This window comes from Myripristis murdjan, chromosome 14 (genome assembly GCF_902150065.1).
Source record: "Myripristis murdjan chromosome 14, fMyrMur1.1, whole genome shotgun sequence".
Classification (NCBI taxonomy): Eukaryota; Metazoa; Chordata; class Actinopteri; order Holocentriformes; family Holocentridae; genus Myripristis; species Myripristis murdjan.
The window spans coordinates 16,851,042-16,877,087 of NC_043993.1; the positions used below are offsets into that span (position 1 = coordinate 16,851,042).

Sequence of the window (26,046 nt, forward strand, 5' to 3'; positions counted from 1 at the left end):
AGTGGGATTTCCACCATAACACTTTTTTTTTTTTTTTTTTTAGCAATAAATATGAAATTAACAGAAATGAAAAGACTTGATTCGAAATCCTACAGATGTGTCTGCAAAAAAATCCAGAAAAAAAAAAAAAAAGTGGTAAGAGTAATGTGTTTGCATGTAACAGCAAATTGGAGAGTTTGCACACTACAATTTGTGGCATCTATAGTTGGAACCATACATATTAGATATGGAATACCCCAACAAAGGTGAAAATCAAACAGGAGGCCAATTAAAGTTGCTCATTTAAATGAGCTACTTTCAAAAACAAAGTTTTCACTCTGATACAAGATTCTTGTTCTGTAGTGGAACAAGTCGAGGAACATTCACTGTCACCTAAAGAGACAACTTTATTGCCTTCAATTTAAAACTTTATTAAAAAATATTTATCTTTAGTGGGTTTTTGTTTTTGTTGTGGGCTTTTTTGTTTCCACTGAAGGAACTGGAACAGATCAACCTCATTAGCCCCCATCCACAATCACACCCACTCCACTTGCCCATATTTCTTTCACCATTGCTCTTTTCTTCTCTCAGTATTTTTACATGAAATGACTTGAAGCTGCCCAGGTGCAATGCAACTCCCTTAACTATCTTTACTAAACACAGCATGGACCGCAAGAGATATGGTGAAGTACAAATTGTACCTGCAGAACTCCTTTTGGCTCCCTGATCTGAGGCTGACCAATGACGTGCCAGGAAATCAGTAGGAGGAAAAAAAAAAAAGAAAACCACCACTGATAATAGTTTTTTTTTTTTTTCCTCCTCACCTATTGCACAATCCAGAGGGAAGAGACGCTTCTGTCCCAGTTGTGGAGCAGGGTGTGCTCTCTCTGAAGTGCTCTGGCTCAGCCTACACAGTGTTTACGCAGGCTGTACAACATGTTTACATGAGATTACGACTAATGACAAGGCCTGAAAATTTACCGACATGGCCAGAGATACACACACGCTCCAAATAACAGAAGAGCAACCGACTTAGGCACTTATGACATCACTGTGCCTTTGAAATCAGTGTGATAGATAGTGGGGCTGTAACATGACTTTACAATACTATTTTTGAAAAGGTTTGATAAATACTTTGTTAAAAACAGTGGCCAAATGTCAGTAGTTTTCAAGAAGTATTTTGTGGGAATACATTTACTCATTACAGATTTACACTGTCTACTGCTAAAATTTCTTCCTATTGACCAACTGAAAGGTAATCCCACTTCTTTAATATAGTCTTTAATATAGATATAACACACACAAATAAATGGTGCAGCAACAATTATATTATTAATGTCACAAAGTTAGGATTTAAACCAGCCTTCAGTTCAAAGATCAACACAAGTAGCAGCAGATTCACAGAGAGAGAGGATCAGTGACTTGACATATTGTGTCTCTTGGACTATACTCTGTGACTCACAAATTTCTGTGTTATGTTACACATGATATGGCTGATTCAACTTCCTTTCATTTGTTTCTTACTGTCACCACTCCTGCCAGGTGCTTCAGTGAACCTGGGTTATATACATAACCATTTAATACCATTTTCATCCTATTTTTCACAGGCTGGTGGTGATTTAGATGTAGGCAGGATCAGAAGTGGAGGATATTCATTTGAAGAAGTTAACACAATAATAACTAAGTTGTTTTTTGAGTTCTCTGTTGTGTTTGTATGTCAGTGAGCACATATTAAACAGCCTAACGCTGGCATGACGCTGTCTTCTACATTTAAAGCAATACAGAGAACAGCAAAAATGAAAGGTTAACTAATTAAACACTGAAACACTGAGGCATGTTGGTGGTACATCTGCCCGGAACCGCAACTCTTAATACGTTTACAATTTCATCATTTAAATGTCTACACCACCCCGTCACACCCCAACACATGTCCTGACTGTGACTGTGACTGGCCCCTACAGCCACCCCAACAAGTCATTATTGAAACATCAACAACATCATGATTAGTCACAAAGCACAACCACAAGCAAGCATGATTTATGAATGAATTTGCCAAAATCATGTTGGGGCAATCCCAGAAACACACTGAGCCTGAAGAAAATGACTAACATTAGAGGACAACAAATCTATCTGATACCATCAGATTATGAGGGAGAGGTTAGGGTTGCATGCATCAGCTCCTTTTATGAATTATACTGCGCTTTTGATTTATGAAGATAATCATATGCCTACCTAGCTAACAAGCATCTGCGATACTGAACTCGTTGTATACATCCCTGCTTTTATCTCAAATTCTGACATTCCCTCAACTCCTGCCTGAGTCCCTCTCACATCTCCAACTAGTTCAGCATGAAGCACCTTTTAAGCACCTTTTTAAATCATTTTACTTATCACATTTAAAGCACAATTAGGTCCAGCCGTACACTGCAAACCTCTTAATTCTCTGTGAGCTGGAGTGAAGCCTAACATCCTACTGACTGTTTCAAGGCCAAAGGCATTTGTTCTTGAATCATCAGGTCTCACACTATGAAACTCCATGCCTGAGCAGGTCAGGATAACTAACTTGGTGTCGTCATTTACTCTAAATCACTGAACAAACTCATTTTTTATGGATTTGCTTTCATGTCTTGCCTGTGTTTCGTCTTCTTGTGTGGTATCTTTCTTTCTGTTATAATTTTGTTTTCATTCAGTCACCTATCTTGGCCAGGACCCATTGGAAAATGGGTTTTTAATCTCAGTTGTGCTTTTCCTGGTTAAATAAAGGTTTTAAAACTTTCTTCTATATGTAACTCATTTTACTGACCTTTTTTGTTTTACATATTCTGCCTCCTTAATATAATCTAAAATATGTATAATAAATAATAAATAATAATGATGAGAAACACTATTCAGGTAATGTTTGTCAGGTTATCTTTTTAGTTTCATTGAAAACAAATACTAACCTCACTTGTTACTTTGTTAAAGAACTGTTTAACTATTTAGGATTCATAGTTTCTGTTAACTACTTCTATCAATTAAAATCACATATTCAGCAACAGTGCAGCATGATCAACAGATAACTTTCTATAATAGGTTTTGATTATTAAATGGTTGGTACGCAGAGTGAAAACACACACATCCCACTCTTAACGCTCGCCGGACAGATTAGAAAACATGGAGCACAAATTGTGCAGGCTCTGCTCTTGTTCTTAATGCAGGGCCATGTCGCTCCATTAAGAGGACGTCTGCACTCAGCAAATGGAAGGGTCTTAATTTTTACTCTGATTTGAGAGAAAGACATTTCGTAGAGCTGACCTTGTTTTCCATTGTGTGTTTAAAAAATGCATAAAGGCATTCTCAGGGTCCAGGATGCCAGACTGCTTTGTAATCAATTAATTCATTCATTATAAACCCTGCAATGCAATCCCCAGCTCTAACAATGGTGCTGTTTTCTCTCAGTGTGTTTTGTGCTTGCAGAAGGATATAATTTAGTTGGAATGTTAACCTTTTGGCAAATTGAGCTTTAAAAGAAGACCGCATGCATACTTCAACCAGCCCAGTGCAACAGCTTACCAACCAATCAACACACAGACTCATACCTGTCTTGACAGTGGGCAGGCTGGCACTACTGTGTGTACTTGTGTTTACTTGCACAAGTTATACATTCTGTTTTCTGACCTCTGAATTTTTCAGCACGATTTGTCGTGTAACTGCTTGCAAAACTCCTTTAATGGCACATGTTTGAGTTGTAGCAGGATGTAGCAGTGCTTTGGTTATCTTGTTTTTATTCTCTAGCTTGTCTTAAGTCTTAATTCCAAGCTGGCAAAGTCAATTTGTTGTGTTCCAGAGCTTTTTTTTTGTGCCGTGAGAAAAAAAGAAAAACGATTATTCAGAATGCCTGTATCTATCTATCTATCTATCTATCTATCTATCTATCTATCTATCTATCTATCTTTTTAATTATTTATATTATATTCATATTCTTATATGCCTTTTGTGAGTGGAGGTATATAATAGCTGCACCTCAGGAACACGTATGGAGACACTTGACTGGATCTCTGCTCTGTCTTCTCCAGAGAGTCTTGATAGCTGAAAGATTGCATTCTCTATTTAGCATTTGAAGTGATAATTAAGGGCAGGACAACTGCGGGCTGCGTTATTAACAAAAACAGGTTTTTATCTTATTTGGAAATTTTAATTGTACAATTCTGTTCTCTCTCCACCTCTGTGGCTCTTTCTTGCTTGCCATCCTCTTTAGAGAGAGACAGTGTTTTTATCTGCATTTATCCCCAAGAGGCAGGACAGTAATGGAGAGGCTAAAAATGGTTGACAAAAGAGAGGCCTTAGCCTGATCGTGCTGGACACACAAAACACTGGGATTTTCCTCTTGTTTTTCATTAGAGAGACAATTCAGTGAGTCGCAGAACAATGGTTTGGATAATGTTCAGCATGGCATCAAGCTTCATTAAAACCTTTAAACGTAGTAGAGACTGTGTAAGAATGGATCAATTATGTATAGATGACTCAACTGCCAAAACACTGTTCTGGTGTATTTCTCAGGCACTGTGCCATATGGTACTGTCTGTCTACCGTCAAGCTGCATAATCCCCCAGCTCACACTAGGGACTGGGTTCAGGTGCACTGGTCAAGGTTAACCCTCCTTTCCTGGCTAGATGACGGAGACAAATTCCTTTAACCCAAGGTGGAGATCAGCTCCTCTGCTAGACAGAGTTAGGGGCAGAGTTCGTTTATCTGCACTTACTCCTCCAAGGTTTAGGTGAGTTTGCTTAGTCGTTTAACCTCAGGTTTCCACTTTCCTCAGTCCCGTAGCCCAAAGGCTGAATCTGAGTTGAAGCTGAAGAGAGGTTTCCTCTGAGTTAGTGGGAGCCACAGTGTTTAGCCATCAGGCCTTGCCACTGACTTTGATTAATCCTTCATGGCCAAAGAACTGAAAAGAAAAGCTGGGGGTGCAAGCGTGGGCCATCTGGAAACCTTCATAAACATGTCTGTCTTTCCACGCTCTCCAAAGGGTTCTAGGAAAATCGTAAAAATGAAAAGAGAGGTCCCCACTGCACAGTTTTTTCCTCTTGAGGCACCTCTGTGCATGTGCAGCAAACAGACGAGTGCACATACTGAATCCTGGCCCTGCGCTGCACCTCACAACCCGGCTCAAACACTGAATTGTGTAATAAAATACATTTTCAATTGGCCTATCTGCGGTGTAGAATTATACACACAATCTCCTAATTTATGATGAATGTTTATGATTTATCGCCTAATCCTTTTCACTTCTGCAGTGGACTTCGGCGGAGAAGTCATCTCAAACAAGACAGATTCTGCGCAGGGAATACCAAAGCAATTATTCAGCCCAAGGGTGGATGGTGAAGAGGTGGATCGGTTCCATCTGGTCTTTGTTATGCCTTTGTGTTTTCACTCTTAAAAGCAAAGTCATCAGGATAAAATATATAAATTATAAACCAAAAGCAGGAGTAGAGAAGAACTTGTCACAAAACAAGAACACTGTGCAGACAGCTCCCATTTCTGAATTATTGCACTTCTTTTTTTGGCATTTTTTTTAACCCATCATACCTCAAAATTGTGGCTTATTGTATTATAATATTATATTAATATGTACTCCTCTGTATAACATTACACATGTAAACCAGCCTTCCATTGCCCCAGAATACAATTCAAGTTTAGCTGTCACACAGTTAGACAAAATTTCAAACAATACATCTCAAAAACAGCAAAAATTTCCAATCCAATTACGAATTGTGTAAATACAAATTGTACTGGGGAAGATTTCTTCAATTACATAGTGTAATTTATCATAATTCAAATATTTCAGTTCAGTCAAATGCTAAACTTTTTAGATGGGTGAAACTGCTCGTAGTCCATAAAAACCCGATGATGAAGTGATAAGTTACTTGAGCACAGAGCCTTCAGGAGCCACATAAAGAGAGGGTGGTATGTATAATAGCTCTGCCACCCAGGCATGCTTTTCTACAAGTCAGTTTTATGTACCAGAGTAAAAGCCTTAAGTGCTTCCTCCTTCCCACTCCTCCTCTCACCTTCCAACTCTTAGCAGGGAATTTCTGACATGTGTCCTGTTACAGCTGGGACCGAGATCTTTTATCTTCCTACTAAGGGGCCAATTTATATTGCACGCATTCTTTCTGTATTTGTGTGGATTCCATGAAGTTTAGCATCCATTTTCCTTGTGAAATTCTGCACCACTCTCTATACTACATGGAATAAAAAAAAGATAAACAGACAGCACATGGAAAAAGCACCAAAAACATGAAACTGGAAGAGGTGGTCTTTGCATGTCACAGGACACACTGATCCAGATGTTGATAATATGAAGCTGTTGTCTGGTGTACTTAAAGAGGACGAAGATGAAGATGATGCAAGTGAATAATTTTTGCAAAAACAGATAAATGCCATTCTTGAAAAAAAAATGAATTGAAAGTTGTATGTAATGATTCACCTAATGGATTTTATGAATGCAAAATCCACAATTTTGTCACACAAGCCAGAATCACCAATGTGTTAGTCTAATATAATGTTTTTTTTCTTTTAATTAGTATTAACTTAAAAAAAAAAAAAAAAAAAATTGTACAATTGGTAATATTTGTTTTTGCAAATGAATTCTCCAGATTTTCAAAAGAAAGACAAACAGAAATGAAAAATAACAGGCAAAAAAATGAGATCGATTTTGGACAAATTAAAGCAGGGGAGTTAGTTATGAGGAGACAAAAGGGTGAAATGTGGTTTATAGACAGCATCTGAGGATGGAAAATATTTTGGCTTGCCTACGCTTAGGAAAAAGAACAAGTAGGAACCTCCTTTAACACATATTGCCACACCCACATAATGGCAAAATTTGGCATGTATATCGTAGCATTTTGCCATTATACAGAGTTCACGATCAAAAAGGGAGATTAAAAATTTTTGATGTCAAATACGGGGGAATTAAATTACTGTTTACTGTAGGTAGCAGGAAAGAACCATGACAGAGGAACAATACATTATAAATGAGAGTGCACTTAAAGCTTTTTTCAATAGAAAATTATCCACAATTCAAGGACCTTCAATTTGAAAATGCAATGTTTAGAAATGAACAAAATGGAGCCTGCCAGGAAAATTAATCTACCACCCACTCTTCACCACCGCCGCCACCATCACAACCAGTGTGTCTTCTTTTGTATTCTTGTCTCCTATTACCATTTTCCAGCCACATAGCTGATATGCCTGGTCTTGCCTGCCTCAATCGTCTCAGCATTGAAGTGAAATCAAAGAGCAGCCCAGTGTGTGATTGCACAACAGCTGCTCATGCACTGCAAAGAGGCAAAGTGCATTTAAGAAGGGCAGGGTCTGGTATGGGTGCTGATACAGGTGCCGGTATGTGTGCTGGTGGGCACCAGATTGTGTGTAGTTGCCTACAAAGTGACACATGGTGTTTCTGAAGTCCCAGACAGGGCTAGTCCTCGCTCCGTCTTCATTTCAGAGGCAGCTTAGGCTCAGTTTGAGGTCCCCACTGCTGTTGCTACCTTGTTTGGTATGGCTTGAGTCTGTGGGTGCCTGCTGCTTTCCTTACCCCCTCAGACTTATGAAACTTGGCTGTACCTCATCCTTGAGCTGGCACCTGGTCCAGCAGGAGGAAACAGAATCCTGAGGCAAAGATGATCAGCAGAAAGATGGGGTGGACCAAGAGGCCCCTGCCGCAGATCACCACTGACAATATTTTTATTTGTTTGGTTTGTTCCCAATAATCACAAAGTAATATAATCAGCATAATCATAAATAGTGTTGATGTTGATCCACATGGGATTGGCAGTGTAAAAATGTACATTGCCAGATATTCTAGGCATACTGATGTGGGATAAAATTAATTTGGTCCTGAGGTAACAATTACCAATCATCAGACCTCCCCTGGTAACACTACTGCAGTCAGGAGAGGGGGAAATCCAGGGACATTTCCAGGGCAGAGCCAGCCAGGGACCAAGTGCTAAATCCAGGGACTGTCCCGTAAAACGGGGACGTCTGGTCATCCTACTTTAAAGTGGATGGCAGCCGAGCCTGGTGCCACCCTTTGTCCCAGGCAGGCAGCGACACTGGTACAATGCAGATGTGTCTTCAAGGTCACGGGCTTGAGCCCCCGGACCAGCTGGAAAAATCTGTCAAAGGAGGGTTAGCAACACTAGCTTGTCTTAACAGTATGAGATAATGGTTATATTTAGCTCCAAAACTGAATGTGGTTATCTGTGCGAATATGAAGCAGAGGATCAATTAAAAAGAGCACGCTTGCCATGCAAAACCTTCCCGGAACTGGCAATAGTTAAAGTAATGATCCTTTTCATATAGACTAATTTCTGTTTTGCTGCTCTGTATCGTCAACTAGTTATTCAACCTATGCCAAGTTCAGGAGCGCTTTTATGTTTGCCCTATGCTGTTCTAAGCACACAATATGAGGTAAGCTGTTCCATGGAAAAATTTGTGTGTGCACAGGAAATTTTGCATTTTGCAACACGAGTGCACCAAAATGTGTGAACCCATTTATGTCTCTGGTGATGTGTTCTCGGTATGTAGTGTTGCTTTCTACTATACAAATTAAGGAAACTGCCATGAAGATGCACCTACTAAATGATAATTAAACTGATTTAAAGTCTGACAGCGTCCATGAACAATCGATGGCTGCTTATGGTTTCGGATCTTACATGCCATATTTTATCACATAATCTGTGACCTCCATTTATTACAAAGCAGGTAACACTTTTTATGAAATATAAACATTGGAGGCTAGAGCATCACTTTGTCTGCAATAGATACAATAAGAGCCCATCTCCATGACCAGTGACTGTGGCTGCAGAGAAAAATAAAAGAAACTGAAACTACTGAATCTAAGTGATTAGGTAATGCAGTGTAGAAATACCACAGCCTTCGAAGCTTATTACCAAGATATCAAAAAAGAAAAAAGAAAAAAAAAAAAAAAAAAGACACAACACAATAATCTTGTGGATCATTTCTTAAAAAGGATTCTTTGAGGCAGCCAAGTCTATATCCTTTGCCCTTCATCACCCAACAGCTGGCCCCTGTTTCTGGAGAAAGGCAGGCTTTGTGACCCTGTACCAGATACATACTGTATACCGCAGCTCCATATTTGGGTCTTGTGCTCACAGCTAGTGGCCCGCCTGCAGGAATACAGGAGAGAGACAGGCGGCACAGAGCCTGCTTGTATCTGTGTCTATCACATATCTCAGCCCTCCTTCCCGCAAAAACACACACCACCCGCACTCTCTGCAGGTCCTGACACTGCTGCTTTGTGTGCAGGTGATGCTAAATCTCTCCACGCTATGGCACAAGTTCACTGTGAGTGAAGCCACCCCTACCACACACACACACACACACACACACACACACACACACACACACACACACACAATAAGCTAAGGTTTCATGCAGTCGCACAGGTCTAGTCCATTTTCTCCAATGGCTTTCTACACTCCTGACTGTGAAACAATGCTGACTTCTGATACAGAAACTTGGGAAAGAACTTGCTCCAACAGATGTACTCATGTGATAAATACTGTTGCAAAATCACCAACAAAAGGAAGCAGTGTGATGGAGTAATAGAAGGTTTAGGATGAAAGACAGCTGTGGCAGGCAAACTATAGTACTGCTCTCCTGAGTACTGAGCAATGGAATGGTAAGTATATGTTCCTTTTGTGCCCAAAGATAGCTTTGAAGCATGATGACACCCAAGATTGCTGTCCAGCTCATCTCCAATTGTGAAAAATGCAAATTGATTGGAAGAGCCGAGTTTAGGGTAGACTTGAGATAACAACAGCCCACACATAGACCGAGTCAAGTAAATAGATCCCACACATCCACTATATGCGGGATCTATTTACTGGACTTCCCAGCAATGTTCTGTACATCATCAGTGACTAAGTACAAACAAACCTACGCAAAAAGCGTGTTTTCCAGCTCATGTGACGTCGCACTTCCTTGTTTGTGAACAGTAAATTGTCCTCTTTAAATATGCTGTCATAGAACATACTGCAGTTTTTGTTAGTTATTTGGCAAGATGGGGATTCCCAATCAGTTGAACCACACAACCTTCCACCATGACCCATAATTAGGGGAGGACAAGCTGTGCTGGTGGTCAGGAGAGGACCACCAGCACAGTTGTCCTGGGCCTTGAGCCGAGGGCGCCTAAAGGGGAGATTCTATTATGTTATTAACCTAAGTCTTGGAGCCCGATTCATGAATTTTGTCCTGGGCCCCAGAAAACTTAGCACAGCCCTTGCACACACAGCAAAACACCATGTCCCCACCTGCTCACCTCACTCAGCTTTTCAAGTGTGACAGCTGCTTGCTTCCAGACACGTCGCCATTTCCTCACCCACTCACACAGCGGACTTAGCTAGTCCAAATAACCGTGTGAGATTACTAGAAAACCTAAACAGGGATGAGATGTGTTTTGATTTTCAACCACTTTATTTTTCTTTCTGTATTTCGTTCTTTTTTTTTTTTCTTGGCAAAGATCACATTTGAGGCACCTACTTAAGCCCTAAGATAACACTAGATGGAAAGTAGCTGTGTCCATTTAAAGCATTACCAAACAAACTGCATTCAAAGCTCATACTGGCTTAGCATGTTAGCCCACAGTACCTTTTACACTATATTCTGTGATTAAACACTGCTTTCTAATTATCTGATTATCTGATTAAGATCCAGCTGCTGCTTGCTCCCTAATACAACAGCAAATACTTATCTACTTAACTAACCCAATAACTCACACTGTGCATGGCTTTTGTCATGACACTATGAATTACTTGCATGTTTAGGCATTGACATGTGTTTTCTATTTCAACGGCTTTGAAAAAAAAAAAAAAAATCTCTTATTGATGGCATGACAAAGACCAGGAGAAAAAGCTATTGAGTATAATATTACTTGTATTTTACTATAGTCACTTTAGGGTTGTTGGAACTGAAGGATTGCTCAATAAATTTTAGACAGTGTTCCTCTGCTATGTCACAAATGACATAAATACTACTTGAACATCTAATGAAAGCTGATATACTGTAAGGATTGCATCAGCATTCATGAATGTGCCAGGTAGGGGTTATGGAGGTCATGCTCAGGCGTTATGAAAACTTAATGTAAAATGTTACCAAACATCATTATCACACACACACACACACACACACTCACAACACACATGCCCAATTATAATAAGTGTGCATTTAAGGTATCAAATGTCAAATGGCTGCTACAACCTGGTGGTGTTGTTATCTTCTCTGGAAACCACTGCAGGCATGCAACAACTCATAGTGGTGCTGTCTCATGTTAATGTTCAGATGTTAATGTTAATAATGATAATGTCATGTTCAGAATGGAAATTTCTGCTGAACTACCATCCAGTCAGGTTGCCTGATATTCATCCTTAATTAGTATTTCCATTTGATTTATGATCCTTTTCTCATAAATGTAGAGGCCATGTGTACATGTATCGAATGAATTTCTCAAATCTGGAGGTCAGCACCTGAATTAATTCAAGAAATGATCAATAGAAATTTTAGGAAGCAACAAATAATGATAAATAATGATATTGTCTTTCTTTTTCTTTTATTTGCTTTTTCAATTGATAGTATTATCAGTGGATGATTGTTTCAATTCAAGGCATACCAGTAGTTCATTGTGGCTGTATGCTTACAGTAATGAGCTCCTCATGAAACATTTTTTTTTCATCTCTCCTGTGTCTCTCTACTGCAATGGATACTGTCTATTAAAACAGAAAAACTATAAAAATAGATAAAAACAAACACAGAGTGGGTGTAGTAACAGTTTCACAACACTGAACTAATAAAAAGTGATATATTTTTGTTTCAGTAATAGTTAAACTTAAAGATTTAAAGTTTGACACCCTCCATCACCCACTGTCCAGCAGTGAGCTACAGTATGAGTGTGTTTTGCAGACAAAATTATAGAGTCATAGACAGTTGAACTGCTGTTGATACAAGATCAGGGTGGACTGTGAAAACTGTGACTGATTAACTGACTAATTTAATTACACGCTATTAGGTTGCCTGTGTCAGTGTTGGGCCGTTGCTCAGGAAGTAGGCCTTTGCTAATGTAAACATTTGAATTATCACCATTATATGAGGGTTCAACACTAGCATACTGATTTAGCCACAAGGAATTCAGGCTCTATAATTTTTGCATGTCTTGTGGTAAGTTAGTGCAAACTTCACAGTGGTAAAACGTCAAAACTATAACAACATATATCCTAATAACAGCTATTTTTATGTGTCCAGGATTACAGGCGTTTGCAATTTCACCCCCTGACAGTTATGAATAATGTGTTGAACTGAGGAACTTACAGTCTTGAATGTGACTGCAACTTATTGTGATGCTCTGCAGGATGAAAATGTTTTGGTAAGCATGGCTGTTTTGCTCTGAAAGGCCAAGACAAGCCAGGATCAATCTCTTGCATCATCATTAATTTGAAATGGGACACATTCAGCTATCGCGCAAGTCATTTAGCAACATGCCAAAACCACATGGGATCCTCTCTAATAACATTTTTTCACGTGCTGTCTTTGCGTATTTTTGATTGCAACACCCTGTTTTTCATCTAGTCAAGACAGCATGAAATGGATTCAGGTTTTCTTGATCCAACTCATAAGTGGGTAAATCCAATCTTAATCTGCGATGCTGGTGTGATCAGATCGCCATCTCAAAGGAAATCCTGTTCAGACCTCAGGACCGAGCCTGAATTTGAAAAAGTGAGCATGACTAATGGCACAGGGCTTGATCCGGGGAACCTGACAAGCTGCTCTCCTGTGGCCTGTAAAGTGAGGGCCCGCTCCCCTCAGACATGGCTGCTGCTGCTTACCCACACTAATCAATGCCATTGACCGGCTTAAAGATACTTCACACTCCGCCACCAAAACAGCCAACATCCGTTAACGTCATCTGAGTTGAGTTTATCTTGACATTTGCGTAGTCAGGGTGAGTAACTTGTGTTTTTACTACCCAAAATGAAGCAGAGAAATGGAAGGAGGGAAAGAGGGATGTTTATCTACTTCAAAGTAGTACTTAGTGTTTCATTTACGTAGGACAGATATTAAGACTTACTGGAAAGAAAACAAGAGAGGCAGTGAGTAAAACAGTTTCTTTGCGCTGTACAACTTTATTTGTGTTAGAATCCTTGCCAGCATTTAACATATTAGTGAAGTAATCTTCCTCTAAAGGTCATGGCTTTCTGTGACAAGGCTGTAAGGTTAATGAGTCAGGCATTGTATGAATAAAAGTATCGTAATATGTTGTGCTTCACCGTCTGCCCCCAAACTTGTCCAAACAGTGCGATGACCAAGTATTACTGGAGGAAAATGATATCAACAGGAAATTTACCTACCTATAACCTCAACCAGTCTGCAGCAAAGTGCTTATAATAATATAGCTATGTAGTAACATTTATCAGCACTACTTATATTACTCATTTACCAGTTTATTTAGTACCATATTTTGACTGATCTAATTTATTTAAACAATAATTAACCCTAACCCTAACCCTAACCCTAACCCTAATTACTAATTACTCAAAACTCGTCTAAGTTTTGATCATGTTTCTCTTAATAGGAGTGGGCCAATAACAGTTACTGCCCCACAGCCTCCATTTAAAAAGATTTCACTATAAAAACGAATATTCGGTAGATAAAATATTTGTGATGAAGGGCCACATAAATAAACTTGTCTCGGTTTGGCTGAACTTGGGCTTAATATGACAAATAACCAGTGATGGCATCATTCCATTCTTCAGATTTATTTGGAAAAATGGCTCTGACTGGGTTTGAGTGAAAAATCAGAATGCTTGCAAGACCTGGTTTTTGCAGCTTCTTTCACTATCTCACCTATGGATTTATTTTGATGAAGGGACAAACTGCATATTTGTCAAACTGTGTTGAACATCGGGAGAGAATTACAAGTGCATACAGTATTAGGCTTTAATTCAGTTCCATCATACACATTCTACTTATTATTGGAAGGCACTTTGCATTCAAGTGTCCACAATGTGGCTGCTAGTACGGTGCATTTTGCATTGTGACCATGCCAATCAAATAGTCTTGATTTACACATTCACATCATCACACATTTATATGGCAAAATGATACAATATTTGGTACTATAAAACTCCCTTACTGTTAAATCCATTATTAATTTTTAACAGGCAAATTCAAATGACTGTTGTATGAATGTCAATACATCCAAGGATATTCTGTTCTTAATAAATGCAAAATGTATTCAATGTGTAATATCTTGCTTGACTCTCACAACTCTTCATCCAGCAAGATCAAGAATATAATCATACTAGAATAATATAAAAGTACCATCTATTTTGACTTCTTGTTAACAGTCGTGATCATATCTGTCCGTCACAAATGTTGTTTGCTGAAGTGTGGAGGTAATACTTGAGAGGTGAACATTCCTGTCATGGCCATTCGCTTTTATCCATGTTGAAAAAATGTGAAAAACTGCTTTTTGAAACTTGAAAGTTTCTATTGATAGGTAATTCCATCTTCTGAACACTTGGTCACATGTTCACTAAAATTATTATTTTACTCTATTATAATCACATAAAATATGTACATTAAAACCAGTTCCTTTCCTCGGTCAGGGCCTGAAGAAGGTCCACTTCTCGTTAAAGCCTGTGAGCTTCTAGTGTTTCTAGTTTGCATGTATGGAAGCTGAATTGCTATCCTTGACATCTAAGCTATCAAAACATGTTGAGTGCACACTTAAACTGAAATTTGTGATGGAGAGATACAATCAAACTGCTGACAATGAGTCAAAATGGGACCAGTATTGTCCTTAAAAATAAATAATCATTTAGATATCCATGGCTATATGGGCATACCTAGGCTGATAGTGTTGATAGTGTAAGATATGTTCGTTTCTGGAACCAGGGCCTTCCTGGCAACAGAACATGCATCTACTGTATGAATGGATTTTTCTTTTTCAGCAGGGTAATGCTCCATGCTAATGATGCCTGGATTGTCCATGAGCAGCTGCACTAATATGACAGTGAATTCAACCTTGTGCAATGGCCTGCCAAGTCAAGGAACAGAAGTCAAATTCATTGTCTAGATGCTATTTTGACCAGACACCCACTAAAGCCAACTTGACACAACCAAGGTAAGTGCCGCAGTCAACATGGACCAGCATGCCTCTGGCATATCGTGTAAATACCTCAACAAACTGAGGATGCTCTGTGAACCAGCAACAGTGCAACTTAATGTTACAGCATCTCTAATGGTTTGTACACTCAGTTTAAGTAGTCATTAGGTAATTTTTTGTTGGTAAAAAATTATTTTTATGAAGGGTAACTATGTTTGGCTTTAGGATGGGGAGTGAAAGTATGTAAAGGCATTTGTGAATGTGTGTATGTGTTCTTGTGTGTGTGTGTGCATGCACGAAATTGTTGCTGGTGGGCCCCAGCATGACTGCTGAGGTTGGAGCAATCATATGTTCAGCTGCGATTTCCATCAACACATTCCTGGAAGCTCACACACTCTCTCAGTGGAGCCGTGCACAGCACCCCTAAGGATGTGACCTGCAGCCTGTAGACACATGGCTGCCTCACAAGCGCTTATCACAACACAGCAGCCTGTAGGAGAATGGGAGGCCTTAATCTAAAGTCTCACAGTGCACATTTTCACAAGTGTTGCTCCATCAATCTGGCCTTATAGAAAATCTGAGTACTACTGTAGTGGGCGATACACTACACCATTTTGCACAAGGCCAGCAGGTTTAACCATGACCGACTGATTACGGGGTTGAGGTCAGACCACATGGACAACAAATGGTCCCTGGTCCTCTGTGTTGGGGGTTGGGTGTGTGGCTGGCAACACCACTCTGGAAAAGGCAGTATTTGTTGAAGAAACTACAGCAAGCACTTATTACACTAATTTACACACGTCATTATACACTGTACTATTCTGCATACACTTACAACGCTGACATTGGCATAATGACTTTTTTTTTTCCAAACCAAAATGCAACAAAGGAAGGAATAAATGCAAATAGATTGCAAAAAGAACAAAATCGGAACTGCATCGCTGATTGATCCACGTGCCAAACTTCCAAAACTGCTCAAATGCAGCTCTAATGCTTTTAAAGGCAGTGAGGAGCATTAAGTAGTCTGAAGGCAGAAACTGTGATAGCAAGCAACTAAAATATTCAACTCAGCAGAACATCCAACCATCTGCGCTGAATAATTATAACTGGCACTTTATCAGCTGACTGTGTGCATTTGTTTCCTACTGGTCAAACAAACTGACATGAGTATAATCCCCACACAAGTCCAGCCATTCAATATTATTGGCAAACTGCACGGCTGGCATGTGGCCGCTGAGTATTGCATGTTCTAAAATGCATGAGGAGTTCACTGTAAGTTTAGGTTCTGCCCAGAGGACAGTGGTCATCTTTTCCACCAAAAAGCAATTGGCACACCATGTTCCTCTCTGCAGTCGAGAGTTAGAAAGGGTGTCAAATTTGCATTGCTACACAAATACCGATATTAAATGGGTGGAGTGAATAATGACAAGCTATTATGTGCAGTATCAATGGAGGGCAATCTGCTTCTTCTATTCGTAGTGAGTTGGAGTAATCCTCATTTTAACATACTCTGTTATATGAGATGTTTTGCAATAAACTGAGATAGTGTTTAGTTAACTTGTATTTCAACACACCTCAGGTCTGTTTGTTGGGTTGGTCTGGCACACCTTGGCAAATTGATGCAATGTACAGTCACTGTGTATGTTTAAACTCGTTGGCAAATTATTTTGCTCTCATTTCTAGGAAAGTAATCTCTCTGTAAAAAGAAAAGAAAGAAAATTTTCAACTTTCCGGAGCAATTACAGGATTGTAGACAGGAAGGAAAGTGGAAACGCACTTTGAAATTGAAATGAAACAGAGGGAAAAATAAATACATAAAAATCACACACTTGACTGCAATCATGCACACCAAACACAGATACACACACAACCCCAACATATAGCGAAGTCAACAACTGGCACAGGGAGCTCGTGTGTGAGAGCTGCTGAGCCAGGTTGTGGTGGCCTGTGTTCACCATGTGGTGGAGCTGAGTGATGGTTTCCCACAGTCTGCCTCCACCAGAACAGACAGAGGTTTGGGTGGCCATGTGTTACATTGCATCTCTCCAGGGGCTCGAAATGATGCTGCTGTGCCAAGGTGACGCCTGTCTTGATCATCCTCGGCCCTTAATTCTCAGTTTCTCTCTCTCTAAGCCAGCATAAAAGCCAGCATTACTATTGATTGCATTTATCTCACAGGTGTACTTGGATACAGTTGATTTTTATTAAAGCTGTGTGCATGTCTGAGTATGTGCATGTATATGTGTACTTTTTTTGCTAGCCTGAATAATACATCAGTGGTGAAATCCCTGATGAACTGTCACTGAAACAATAAGACTGGTAGTCCTAGCACCTGACATCAGATATAATGTGGATGGACCTTGGACAAAGCTCACCAAACACTAACTGCATTCTAAAATGGGTGTGAAAGTCTCTGCATCACAGCGGTCTCTCGCTTTCCTCCACTTCGTACTTTACTTACTCTCTCTCTTTCCCTTTTTCCTCAGTGTCCCTCTCTCTATCTCTTTCCCTATGTCTCCATCTGCTTGCTGTCATGCTCCTCATTTCCTCACCCTATTTTTTCTCCTTTTACCCACACTCTCTTTTTCTCTTTGCTCTCTGTCCATCTACATCTGCACCCGTCCCCTCCCTCTCCCTCCCTAGAAGGCACACATACACACAGATAATACTGCGGCTACGTACTGCTTTGGCAACATACTGCAGCAGGCAAGCATACTCCACTGCAGCCCTTTACCACAATAGCCGTTTCTCTTATGACCTTAGGATAAAAAGCAGTCCTTGGTCCAAATTAATCCGACGTCCTCTGCATAAAAACCAAGAGGACAGCATATATGCTTTGTGCAAACATTTTAAATCCAACTTGTCACTGAGGAGAAGGCTGAGAAAGCAAGACAAGGCATTATTGTCACAAATGCTCCCTGGCAAAGGCAATGTGTCTTTTTTTTAAAAAATTTTTTTATCCCCAACACCTGCTGATTTCATGCTCACTAACTCCATGTTGTACAATCACAGTAACATGCACTGCACTACAGCATGCTACCATGTCTTTTTATTGATGTAGTTTTAGTGAGCCCCTCCCCCAGCCTATGGACATACCACCCCTGATTTGCCCTGTCTTGTCTTCTCCCCTGGAGCACGGCGGAACTAGGCGTGTTATTTTAACACAATGGGACGTGTCTATTGAATAGTGCACAAACACAGACACGTACACACAAATACACAGACACAAACAGGCTCTCACACACACAACTACTTTGTGCCGGAATTTCTGATCGTGGTAAGAGATACGGCATACAGTGGTGGCATTGTTTGAATTACCAGGAGAGGACATGGGAAGAAGTATCACTGCTGACAGACAGCCACATACATTCACTGACTGAAGAACATATAATGATGTACGTACAGATACTGTATATGCCCAAACGTGCACACACATATGCATACATCTAAATGAGACACATGCACATGGGCACAAGCATGCATGGGTGTGCCTTTTCATGAGTTGCAGCTATTGACACCACATTAGTCAAAGGTAACTCATATTTTGCACCGGATACAGGCAGGTTTTAACTGGAACAATATCATTGCTGAGTTATGTTTCATCCATTGTGACTACCTTTCAGCTCACATTTCCAGTATTTGCTATAGTTATCTTGTCTATATATTATTATTGTTGCATCATTAACATTTTGGCTAAGTGTGTCATTTAGTGTTTCATGGGCCACCGGTCACATATTTGTCAGCCTATACTAAACTGTCAGGTGACCAAGCGTTACCACCAGGGATGCCCCAACCTTTTCAGGGTTCAAAGGAAAATATGACCTATTATACTTTTATAGTTGCCATTATACATGAAAAACTCTCAGAGATTACTGTTTATTCAATTATTGTTTAATACATGTGAGTGTATCTCTTCTAGAGCTTGAAATCTTTGTCAACTGACCCTGTAAATTTTGCACACTATAAGACAATGAAAATGGAATGAAGCCAACTAAGAATAATCAAAACTTATACGCAACATGAACAAAGAACTGTGGCTGTAAAACCAAAGCTGTTAAAGTGTCAGAAAATAAAAAGAGGACACACACGGCTTCATTTAAATACAAGATGGATGACTTATTTTCCACACAATTGTTAGCTGGCAATCAAGCCAGCATATTTGAACCACTGAGATATTCTGTGTTCAAAAACACAATGGGCCCTTTCTTCATCCAAAAAGAGCTGCTACCCTAATAATGTTGCTCAACAGAAGTCTGCTGACCCAAAACAATGGCACTAAAACATAGCCTTGACAAAGAGAGTAGAGGGAGTGGTTAGCTCCTATCCCTTCCCTGTACCCAACAATTACCTTCTATCCCCCTGTGGGATGTCTACAAACATTGTCAGGCTGTCAAGATCAGCACTGAGAATGGGGGCGTCTCCTCTGTGGTGAGGCACAAGGAACTCTCCTTGGCCCCATCTTATTTGTAGCCCTCCCTGATTCTCCAAATGCAGCGTGGAAGTATGCTGAAGGTATTAATCTTCTGGAAATCAGATTGCAGCAGTAGTTCTCCTCATTTCTGGAGTAGCTCAATGCATTAAACACCTGGTCCACCCCCAATAGCATGAAAAGGAATATGTAGCCATGCACATAACTTTTAATGAAAAACACCACCAGCACCACCACTCTTTATCAGCATCGCAGCCCCTTGCCAGTGCTGCACAAAATCAAAGTCTTGAGATATTATTCAACGGACTTGAAATGGAGCAAGCAGGTGAACTCAGAGTGCCAGCAAGAAGCAAAACCTCCTCAAGCACATCAAATAGTTTGTGGGACAGCCTGTCATACTGTTCCTCCAACATCTGTCCAACACCAGATAACATCAAGCCCTCCTTAGAGAACAGGCAAAGACAGAACTGCATGAATGTTACCTTTTGTCTTACGGTACGTCCTCCCATTTCTCCAGCAAGACGACAGTCTACCCTCAGCAGCAACACTAACCACCAGCATTACTTGCAACACACCGCAACACACAACCCCACCAAATGGAAGCAGCTGTCATCAAAACTCTTTATACTTGGCTAAACTCAGCGATGCACAACTCAACAAGTCTCCGGTTGTAACACAGACTCAATGTTTGTATAATTTTTACAACTTTCCCAGCTACATTATGCTATGATTTAAGTTGTATACTCTATAGTCTGCTGCTTCTGTTGTGTGCCGGTGCAGGTCAAAGTGACTTTGCATCTCTCGAGTGCGATTTCACTCTGCCAACAAAATGCAAGTAACATAAACTGTGAGAATACATTGCGTGGAAACTCCATTTACCCCCAAATAATTCTTATTCTGCTGTTGCACTTATAAGTGAGCAGGACCCATATGTGCGGACAGTTGTTCTTCACGCATATTGCCATTGTTACATGCCTGTTGGTGCATGGCTCCTTTGGATCTCTCAATTGGCAAGAGAACAGTCACAATAACACAATAACAACACCAGTGAATCTGCAGCACTTGACTTCTTGTTGCTTAGGATTCAATACTCACTGCTTTGGACGTTAACAGTGCCAGTGGAGTTGTCTTTTCCCAGCGCGTTCTCCACCACACATGTGTAATTCCCAGAATCCTCCAGTTTTGCTCTGCTGATCTGGACTCTGGAGTTTTTCCTGTGGGAGACAACACTTGCACAGCTGAGTCAGGGGAATCGGGGCAAGGAGGAAATAGCATGGAAACACAACAAGTGGAAACATGGGGACAAGGAGGCAGACAACAGGCAGGCTAGCCCAGCATGACAACAGCCTGCACAGCTCTCAGTTTTGATAGGGGTGCACAGTGTTTTACTCAGGGGAAGTTCTGAGAGTGAGTAACTGCTTACAATAAGACAATCGGACCAAGCCTTACACCTAGTGTGTTATAAAAAGGGTCCTTGGTTTTATAGCTCTACCCTGTGTCAATATCCTTGGTCAGAGGGTTTACTGCGATACTGAGAATATATATGAATTCTACAAGGATGCCTGTTTCTCTGTTGAATACTTTCCTCCTTCTGATTTGACAAAAAATGTATCCATTAATGATTGCTTGATTCATAAATAAACTATTAAATTAACTTAAATGAAATGTATGAGAATAAACAAATGACAAATATATTCTTGTTTAGTTTCTGTTTGACTATATTTGACTTTTAAATGGGATTCAGATACTGTTAACCTCAGTGCAGATACCTGATAATTACAGGCCAAGCTGGGACTTTGGTTATTTATATCTGTTGTCATCCTACATTTTTTGTGTTACGTCTGTAGTGTATGGAGGATTATACTCACGCAGTTCTCTTAATTTTGATCTCTTTGCTTTTCTTCAGCTCTGTGCCATCTTTGAACCATTTATAGGTGGGGGCAGGGTTCCCCGTGGCCTCACACTTTACTGTGAGCTTGTTTCCCTCGCCCACTATTATTGGATTCCTGATCGGTCTCAACTTTGGAGCAGCAGCTAAAAAGAGGGAAAGAGGAAATAAATTGATGTTATTATAGTAACATTATAGGTTGTTTAGCATGGTTTAGATTAATGTGTTTGTGTTTGGAGAGAAAAAGCGAGATAGAGCAAGACAGAAAAACTGAGTGATAGGACAAAAGTTGAGCCCAAATCGTGCTTCTGTGGACTGAGCCAACAACTCTCTCATGTGACCTGCAGATGTTGTCACCAGAGACATTATCAACGTCACCTCATGCTAAAAAATGGGATCTCTTCCTGTGTTTAATTGCTGTAAAAAACACCTAAAGCAGCTTTTTGTCAAACATCAACAAGCTATAAGAAAGCTATCTGCCAGAACACAGGTCATACGCAAAAAAAGAAAAAGAAAAAAAACCAAACAAACAAAAAAACACCGCAAGCAAGGTAATTGGGAATTGGTAAACCAAGAGCAATGAAAGCTGACAACACTATGACAACACCGTTGACAATGAGTTTGTCAAGATGAAAACACATAAAGACAAAGAAAAAACAGTGTGTGTGTGTGTGTGTGTGTGTGTGTGTGTGTGTTGGGGGGGGGAGGGGGGGGGGGGGGGGGACTTCTGATGCCTTTGTAATCATCTGTATTTTCCACATAACAGAATAGTTCTATCATCTACTCCTGACAAGTGCTGGAGCAAATCGAGTCCCCAGGTAGTCATCACAGCTGCACTTTGAAATTCATGAACACAGCGAGAGAATTATCATTCAGTACAGTACAAATAGCGGTTAGAATAAACATTCCCTTCCGTCAATTAATAACTTTTAATTAACAGCCAATAATACCTTAAATAACACATTCATTTTTACTTGTCATACATTATTCTTGTAATTATTCACATAATTATTTTGTGCAGACTAAGGTGTCACCTTCAGCTTTTATCTTTTGACATGAGATGATCAATCTCCCCTGACTTAAGGGCAAAGGGAATCCAAATCAGTCATTACATCCCAACTAGACCAATCAAAGCAACAAAAGAGCATGTCGCCATTTATAGTGAGCAAAGGGAAGCCAGGGGAGTGTAATTAAGCCTAGGGATGTCATTTCTTCTTTCTAGACCATATTTTAGTGTGATTGTATTACTATTCTGGTAGATATTTTCATCGTGTTTAAAAAAAAATGTTGTTTTTAAAAATGTTTTACAAGATGTAAAGTTTCAACAAGAAAGTCTCACAAAATATTCTAGAGTTCCCTGAAACTGGTGACATTTTTAACACAAAGAGGCAAAAATTCTGTTGAAATATGAAAAATGATCCATGTGCATTGCCTGAATACACAATTAAAACATTTGCCAGCTGACAGCTGCACACATGTTTAGGGGAAGACTCATCTAGGGCGGAGCAAGAGAAAAGGGGTGACTAAGTCTCAACCAGGGGCTGTCCAAGATGCCCCCGCTCCCCACAACTCCCCCCTCCCTCACACACACACACACACACACACACACACACACACACACACACACACACACACACACACACACGCATATACACATGCACACACACACACAGTCCCCTCTCTGTCCCATCTCTTTGGGCCTACGCGAAACATTTCGGCCTTCGTGTATATGGTGCGCTGCATTGTCCTACAAATCACAGCCGTTTGTTTTGCAGTCACCACACAGATACAACAGCAAAATGAAGTATACACAGGTAATAACAGCAATTAAACATTGAAATTGAACCAAACCAAAATTATCCCCAGTTGTCCTCCTTTTTTGAGAGATTGGCCTATTTTATTGACCCGGTAAGGACATTAAGTCTGAGTGGCGAGAAAAGTCTCAGTGATTCTTGCATTACTCATTTTATTTTTGTCTAGTGGACAATAGTGACGACTTTTGGATATGGCTGGGTTTGAAGAAAACATGATTGCTCAGTGAGACATTTCCAGCTAAAAATACTACACAGTACTGTTTGCTTCACAGTACTTTCAAACAAAGTTCAAACACAGCACATTATTACCACTCATGCGTGCCTGCCACATCAGTCCTGGGTAAATTCAGACACCATTTTGCCAAACCCTCAGAAAGAACGCAATTTTTCCAACAATCTCTTGCAAATAAAAACATTAAATGCTATTTTTTTTAATCCCCTCATAGACATTAGAAAGGAATCACTTTCCAGAAACCATAAAAGTTTTTTATTGTCTGTTATTAAATATGTTTCAGCACTGAAGATTTTCCAGGAACAAATTCTACATTAATTCTGGTGCTTGCTGCTGATCCAAACTGAGCTCACTGTATCATTCACATACAAATTATTCTCATACAAACAGCAGACACCGTTTTAAGCTGTTAAAGTCTGGTAGAGGTGTATATAAAGCAGATGGCTCTGTCTGCTCTAGCCAAGTAGATTGCGGGTACATTGGCCTGCTCTGCCCTGTGTCGGTGACAGTGTATCTTCTGCACCTTGACACAGAATCTCTGATGTGCCAGCCTCGGTCACTTGGCATTAATACTCCTGACAGGAGGTAGAGGTCACACTTTTTAGTCTCTGCGATGGATCCTTTTTCTTATGCATGAAATAAGTTATCAGTCAGTGTTTGAACAGTTGAATTGGTCCCCACAATATACTGGAACTATACTATCAACCATTCTAATTGTACACTTTTTTTCTATTTGGCACCTAAGCATGGAAACAATTTGGGCCTTCACATGTTAACAAATGTCAAAATGTCCCACTCTAGGGTTTGATGGCTCTGGCTGTGGGAGATGTATTCCACCAGATAACTTTTACGATTTTTTTTTTTTTTTTTTTAACTATGTCATCAGGTTCATTTGTGCAGTAAAGTCAGACTGAACACTCACAGCAGGGAGCTTTGAAGTTTCCTGCCACTTTATGACAATGTCAGTTGCTTCAATCTTTGACTTCAAATAGACTTGATTTTGCCCAATTTAAAGGGTACCAATGAGCTTCCGTTTTGAAATACACACACGATTCCCCATTGTTAAGACAAGCAGGCATGAATATGTCAAGACATACTAAAAGAACTGTCTGTTTGACTTGCACTTCATGCTAGTGTGTTGATTTGCACTGGAATCACAAACAGTGAAATGTCAAATCACAACAGCTCCTGTGCAGCACAGATCAATGAAAAGGCACATATTTTTAGTTCAGTAGATATTGTTTGTGAGTAAAGTTGGATTTTAGATCGTTTGACAGTGCTTGTGGAGGATGGGTTTCATCTGTGAACATCTTAGAAAAGATGAGTGACTATTCTCATGGCAGTTAGATAAATCCATATAAAAAACATGGCACAAGGTAGATGAGCCTTTGTATTTTAGGATGTAACCTCAATGAACTCATGCTCGGAGTGAGAATCCTCAAAATGTATGCTGAAATTGCGTACACAGAACATAGTTCAAGATTCTATTATCTCAAATGGGAAAATTGTTTTGCTGTGGGGTATAAATGTGTTTTTTTTTTTTTTTTTTTTTAGAAAATCATAACATTATACAGGGTCAATATATTGTACGTTGTATACGATATCTCCCATCAGCTCTGCAAGCAGATTTATCAGAAGCGTACAGCAAGACAATATCCTTATTCTGAGGCCACTGGTTTTCTTGATACAGCTACTAACAAATGATCTGAAATTCAGCGCAGGATTTAAAAGGCATGCTGTGTAAAAATAATCAGACCTAATAATGACCTATGTGTGACCCAACACAGTGTACAAGGGGGGTGCAGATACAATAACTTTACCCAATAAACCCATTGGCAATAACAGGCCTTAACTACCTGGGTGTGGACACAAGTCAGTTGAAATTTCAGTGGAAGATGTGCTTTCATTTTACAATTAAACATTTATTACAGAAATAGGACGATTGAGGACCTGAGGAAGGAAGCAGGGGCAACCAAAAGTCAAATACCTTTACTTACAATAAATAACTAAAAACAGCAAGATAGCTAAAGTGCCAACTGACTCCACCAAAAAGCAGAACACACACACTGAAATATGCACAACTCACTGGCAAGTATAGGCAGAGTACCGACTGCAGGGAGATTCTATCGCAGACCGCAAGCAAGACCACCACGTGTGCACACTATCACAACTACGTTGCAGCTTGCACAGCACTTACTGAAAGGCAAATCTACACAATTAAAGTGACCACCACCCTTCAAGCCTACCACACTGCTTGCAAAGGGAGGTGTATGCCACAAAATACTCCCCATAGATCTTCCCACTGCCTCAGGGAAAAAGGCAAAACCAAACAAGATAAAATAGGACAGGAAATCAGTTGGTTCATATGGTCTAACACTTCTCGCTAATTTTCACATTATGCAGGTTAATGGCACAGTAAGCAAAACAATGCAGAGGGCAAAGCTCCACTCAATGAAACACAGCAATGTACAGCAGTTCATTTGTGCAAACTTGGTACTATGTCACTCCACTGACACTCATTCCACTTGACCTGGAGCT

General features: G+C 40.0%; 1 protein-coding gene across 3 annotated transcripts in view; it reads right to left on the minus strand.

The window, feature by feature from the left end:
• nrg2a (neuregulin 2a) overlaps positions 1-26,046 on the minus strand; it is a 63,948-nt gene that overhangs the window by 28,827 nt on the left and 9,075 nt on the right. For all 3 annotated transcript variants that reach the window (XM_030068836.1, XM_030068834.1, XM_030068835.1), the window contains exons 2-3: positions 21,443-21,608; positions 20,670-20,788 (exon numbers count right to left, since the gene is read on the minus strand). In XM_030068836.1, coding sequence (XP_029924696.1) covers positions 20,670-20,788; positions 21,443-21,608 — 285 coding nt within the window. The remainder of the gene's footprint in view (positions 1-20,669; positions 20,789-21,442; positions 21,609-26,046) is intronic.